General features: G+C 42.3%; 1 protein-coding gene across 5 annotated transcripts in view; it reads right to left on the reverse strand.

The window, feature by feature from the left end:
• pcsk5a (proprotein convertase subtilisin/kexin type 5a) overlaps positions 1-4,355 on the reverse strand; it is a 31,179-nt gene extending 26,824 nt beyond the window's left edge. For 2 of the 5 annotated variants that reach the window (XM_054757506.1, XM_054757511.1), the window contains exons 1-7: positions 3,432-3,546; positions 2,828-2,977; positions 2,528-2,683; positions 2,152-2,228; positions 1,821-1,906; positions 1,557-1,738; positions 815-1,012 (exon numbers count right to left, since the gene is read on the reverse strand). In XM_054757506.1, coding sequence (XP_054613481.1) covers positions 815-1,012; positions 1,557-1,738; positions 1,821-1,906; positions 2,152-2,228; positions 2,528-2,683; positions 2,828-2,872 — 744 coding nt within the window. In that variant the 5' untranslated portion in view covers positions 2,873-2,977; positions 3,432-3,546. Of the gene's footprint in view, positions 1-814; positions 1,013-1,556; positions 1,739-1,820; positions 1,907-2,151; positions 2,229-2,527; positions 2,684-2,827; positions 2,978-3,431; positions 3,547-4,320 lie in introns of those variants that run through there. The other 3 variants (XM_054757507.1, XM_054757509.1, XM_054757510.1) reach the window with 3 other exon arrangements.
• Between the last annotated feature and the right edge of the window lie 1,645 nt (positions 4,356-6,000).

The raw sequence follows: 6,000 nt of genomic DNA on the forward strand, positions 1-6,000 counted from the left end.
AGAAACTGTAAAATTGCCTTGGAAATATAAATAGGCTCTTTCAAAACAATAATATATTGTATAAATGGTACATATAATATATAGTATAAATATATATAATACTACATAATAATAATATAATTAACAAACCTAATTACCTCTGCCAAGCGTGAAAGTGTGAGGTACTGATTTGATTGGCGTTTGTTGGTTAGCTTGGATTACGTACACAAAGATTACGTGCTGTGGGCATGACTCCACAGTCCACGGGGGGCCTCATTTTGCACAAGGGGGCACATTCTATCCAAATGCGCAAAAGGATGCGGATTGCTGACGTGGGGTGTAGAGTCAGGCCGAGGCAATTAATTCACCTGCTCAACTGTCAGTTCCTGATGGTGTAATGGTACAGCTGCTCCCTTTTAAGGCAGCGGGCGCAGGCTTGATCCCATGCCATCCTCCATGCGTTTTACATTTTTTTTGTTTATTTTTTCAAGGGCCTCCAGCAATGTTCCCTCTAAGCTGCGTGCGTGCGCTGATCTTGCGTTGTCAGCGCACAGCAAATCCTTGCAAATCCTGTTGTCATTTCTCTGTGAACCAGGAAGTAGCCTACCTGCTAAATAAGTCCTACCAAAAAAAAAAGATAAAAATATTTTTTTATACCTGTTTGTGGAAATCTGTGCTTTATTAGGTGCCATTTAAGTTTCTCTGTTTTCCCTTAACAAGAACCCGTAGCATAAAGGTAATTTTTAAAGGCATTGACTTGCTGTACATGTATTCCTTCCTTGCACAGTACCTGTACACTAAAGGTATTGTAATTGTGTTTACACCCTCTACTCACAATCTCCTCTGCAGTGGAGGCTGTAGCCAGCGTGGACGAGCACCTCTCCTGATAGTCTGCCCCATTCCTGCGCTGGATGCTGCTGCTGATGGAAATGGTGTAGATGCTGTTGCTGTAGCCGTCGCACGAGCAGTGATCACCTTTTTGACCGCCGTTTCCCGTCGGCCAGACATAAACAGAGCCCCTCCCGTGTCGGCCCTATTTTTAATTACAGCAGCAGACAGAGGCCATTCATCAACCGTGATCCTGCTCGTTAAGAATGCGGTGGAAAAGTCCTTGAGTCCTCACAGATGTAACAAACTTTTTTATTCTATGGTATAACCTCTCTCCAAATAGACACCTTATTTTCACGCTGGCACTGGATGACGCAGTTATGTGGATGCACACTCAGTTGCGTCAATATCCTGCTTTTTTTCTAGGTTCTGTGGGAAAGGCAAAGGCGGATAAATGCTGAACTTTCTGTTATGCCAATGTTGCCACATTTCTGTGTAAAAGAGGCTATTGTCTCATCTAAAAGTTGGAACTTTGCCCAAGCGCTTGCACTTGTGTGTTTCAGTCGCGTATTCAAAAACTGTGACTATCAATATGTGGGAGTAGGAATTCTCCGTTAGTCATTCAACCTCAGTGTGTCTAGCTAAGGGTGGCCTTAAGCATTTGTACAACTAACGATCTCATCTCAAATAGACACCTCTGCACTTGAACGCCCTTGGCCACTATTTGAGGACATATGGCAGATCCTCACTGTTTCAATGCCGTTCTGCAAAGCGAGGCGAGTCAGGGGCCCAGGTCCATCCACAGTGGCACCATCATCTTCTGGCCCCCAGCTAGCTAAGTAAACATCAACATGTTGCGGTTTGAAGCTCAGCGCCTGCGCCTCCACGATGTCCGTCACTTCCTCTTCCAGTCCATCCAGCATTCGGACACCTGTGTGTAGGGGGATGGGATCCATAAATAGTCATGTTGGTCTAAACGGCTGACCTCTAGGAGTCTTTCCATGTGGACTCACCGCCGATCCGTGCTCGGAAAGCCACTCCCTTCGTGCACGGGGAGTAGTTTGCGGCGGCCACTATCCCTGCACACCAAGTCCCATGGCTGCAGAGAAGAAGGAGGAGAACATCAGAACATGAGCATGGATGCATATTGTATGAAGGAGGTCTATTTCCGTTACATCAAACCAGTGAGAAGCCAGAACTCAAAACGGGGGGTAATTTGCATATTCATATATGGATGTAATTACAGGAGAATGAAGAGGAAAATGGAGCATTAATTAAAGTAAGGATCATCATACGGGGTTGGAGAGCACACAGCACAAGGAGAGCGGAGTGAAAAGTTCTCACTAGTTTGCAGTGGTCTCGTAATAACTTGGAGAAGGATGTCGGTGTTGTCCGTTCACATCAAAGCTGGCGAGAGGATCCTGAGTGAGATTGGATTATGAGTAGCAGCACATAATAGGACGCCAGCAGCTATCCGTCTCTGTTTCATCAAACCAATCACAAAGAGCATTATTCACCAGTCCGCTCCACGTTTAAGTGGATCGGACGTCTAATGTCCATTCCAATAGTCTTCTCCAAGTATTTTGGCCCAAAAGCTACAGGATGTCTGCCATATCTGTCTCTGTTATGCGCTCTTACACTAAGAGCTGCGCTAAATTGATAATGATTAATGTCCCCCTTACCGCGGAGACTATCCCATCCCATCCCGGGGGGTACTTACGTAATTTGGTTTCAGGTCTGGATGCTCTCCATCCATGCCATCATCAAGGACGGACACCACGACACCCCTCCCAGTGTACCCCCTCCTCCAGGCCTCAGCAATAGTCATTGGGGACCGGCAGACTTTCGATTCGTCACTGCAGAGCTGTGGAACAAACTGTGGTACATCCAAATTAGTCGCTGTGGGGGTAAGAAATAAATCAGGGAGGACATGAAGTAACTACAATGTTTTCTCATTTAAACACTATATATACAGTTATTATTTCTGTTTTGATTACATAGAATTTAAGGTTTTACTCACATTGTACCACTGATTTCTCCACATTTGGTTTTTGAAGTGTTGCATTTGGCTGCGATGATGAGCATCTGGAGTTTGTGAGGTTATTTTGTCAGAGTAGTAAAAAGTTCTTTTGGTTCTTTTTTGGATCACCTGCTGTTGCAGCCATTCCACCTTAAAAACAAAACAGAACAATTTGCATTGGGGTGTCACAGTATAGGGGGCCACTTTGATGCATTTGGTGCATTAAAGATGCTAATACCAATCCAATGTAGGTCAATACAGTGGAAACTTGGTTAGTGTCTGCCCCGGTTAGTGTGTTTTTCAGTTAACAGCGACAATTTACACAACAATTTTGCCTCAGTTTGTGTGTATTCGCTGGTTAGCATACAACTGCATGAGTCCAACTGTGTTCTTAATAGATTTTTATCAGAAAACGTCCTTCCTTGTTAGCATCCTATTAGCTAGTTAAATGGCAACCGGAACTGGAAGTCAGCTATGTTATGTTTTTTTGCCAGTGACTGCACTTTGGACATCACTGGCATAGGTCCTGCTAAAATGACAAAAATTTGCAAAAACGTCTGTTGAACACGTTATCAGTCTCTTTGCATTCACTTTTAATACATACTTAGTCAAATATTGTTGCAGAGGCTAAAAAGAATATGCTTCGATTGGGACGAGTCATACGTTAAAGGCTCTTCATTTGTCCGTTCTCAGCCACCATCCCTCCATTTACATTTAGCTTCACACTTCCGGGTTTTTACAACATATTAAATAAAGGTTTGTACAAGTTTTTGCAACCTCTTTTTTTTCCTTCTTGGAAACTCTTCCGGAGCTGCAGAAGTCGTCAAATGTTTCGTGACCCTGGTAAGTTTTACTTTTGAGTGGACTATTTTTGGCTTTTCTTTCATGTGACTAGTCGACCACAGTTTGGGTGTTTTTTTTTTTTTTTTTTTGCTAAATGTGCTTCTTTTACTGTGACGTCATCCGCTAGCTAATTATATGCAAGCTGGTTTGTTACTTTCCGTTGCTAGGAAATGTTCTACTAAATACTTTTACTTTTCGTTGGTATGGAAAATTATACTTTTCAAAAATACATTTGTAATTAGTGGTAATGGTTTAGGTTATTTTGAACGTGCATATAAGGTTACATTGATTGAAGTACTATATCTGGTATTTACAGTTACAGTTCAACGTGTCCGAAAAGCAGTAGGAAGAAGCAGACCTTAACCTTCTCCTTGTCACAGCAATTACTTCTAATTTGTTCTTTCTGTATTGAGTTTACCAATGCAGGGTTTTTGCTTTTAGTTACAATACAGTGTTATCTGTTTTGAGCTAAACCGTCCACAAAATATTGTAGTCAGTGGATAAATTCTTCAATGACCACCACAAATGAAAATAGAAGATGAGTTAATTATTAAATGTTTCATAAACACACATTACATTAGGTATTACATATTGTCCATTGTCCATTAGATGGAAACCTGGAGCTGATTAATCTAGTAGAGTTGCCGTACCTCAGTCTTGCTGAATGTTCGGATTAGGGGTGCATCCGTTAGTTATTGGGCCGATGTGAGGAATTATGACGTCAGACCACTAAATCCAATAACATTTAAAAAATAGCTCAAATAAGCGATAAAAAAAACAAACAACAAGGCGAAATTACCCGTACTGTAGGTGGGTTAGCGTGAGTAAATCAAGTGCTCCTTTTTTGTCACATGCTGCAAATGGCCTGGCGTAACTTGAACTTCCCCTGAGCTCACTTGGAGACAAACATGGCATCGATCGTGTGGGACTTCTCACTGTTTCAGGCGAGGGACAAAAACATCAAGGTTCAACACATCAAACCATATCAGCCACCTGAAACGCCCACATCGATGCCCAGGGCTTGTCCCTATCGCCGTGGTGTTTGAAAAGGGCAGAAGAGTTTGCCAGAGACGACCTGAGGGCTAAAGTGATCTGTGATTTCATCAAGGAAATGATGGCGCTGAATGACCAGCTCTTTTTACCTTTGTTGAAGATACCTTCGTTTTTCAGCTAGTCAGCCCTTTGGAGCCACAATTTGTATATCTCAGCCACCACTATTTTTGTTATGTTTTGTTAATAGTTGTGATGTCATGATATGTGGCACGGACAAATGTACAGGTTCAGCTTGTCAAATCCAACTTTGCTGGAGTCCTTCTTAGCGCCAGGTGTGCACAAATTACAGTTAAATTTAAATTTTGAAAATAATAAATATAAAAAGTTATTTATTGGTGTCTGTATTGGTTTTGAGAAGCAGGAAGTCACTCGTCTCGGTGTCTGCTTAAAAAAGTATAGATCATGCATCCCCACTTATGATCTCCAGTTCTGATGCAAGGAGTGCGCCCACCTTTTGCCTCATCTTGCTTTCAATCGCATGCATGTGCATGGTCTTCGTTTACATGGACTTAAAAAAAACCCACTTTGAGACCAGTTTGGAAATGTTTCACATGTCGAAATCTGCAGCTGATTAATAATCACAGAGTTAGAAGTCCAGTTACTATACCTCAGTCTCCGTGGCGACACCAGCTGTCACCGCATCGTTGGGCGCCGTGGACCGGCCCGCCGTCTCACGGTGGCGAAAGACGTAATAACTCCTCAGGTCTCCAATCTGGCGGCACAAATATAGAATCAGTTAAATGAATTTCATCTCCCGGTGAGTCATACCGTTCCCTTCAATGCACTAAACGCCTGTTAAATTATCAATGGCAGTAACCGTACACTTGGGGTCATTTTTCAGGCTGCCAAAACCTGAGCTGCCATTCTGCCGCCTGGATACGTCACCACCTTAGCAGATTTTATTTCAAGCCACAGAGCTCGGGGTGGTCATTTAATAAGATTTTATTAACCAGATGATAATAATGACGCCAGTGACAAGAATAAATTTAGAGGTCTAATTAAAAAAGTAATCCCAGATGTTGTGAGGTTTTAATATTGATTTAAGAGGTCAGCTCTTATCAGCCACAGTGCTCACAAAGGCTGTTCTCCCAAGAGCTTTTACATGCTAATTTTACATGACATAAACCCCCTCTGCTTTAGCTCTTAAAATATTGATTGTTTCCATTCCGTCCTCATTGATTAACAGCGCCTTTTCTTTGCAGACTTATGTGATTAAAATAGTGAAGGGTCTGCTTCTTTGGGGTTAACTGCTCGAATAATTAATATTATATGGTCGC

Source organism: Dunckerocampus dactyliophorus, chromosome 17 (assembly GCF_027744805.1).
Source record: "Dunckerocampus dactyliophorus isolate RoL2022-P2 chromosome 17, RoL_Ddac_1.1, whole genome shotgun sequence".
Classification (NCBI taxonomy): domain Eukaryota; kingdom Metazoa; phylum Chordata; class Actinopteri; order Syngnathiformes; family Syngnathidae; genus Dunckerocampus; species Dunckerocampus dactyliophorus.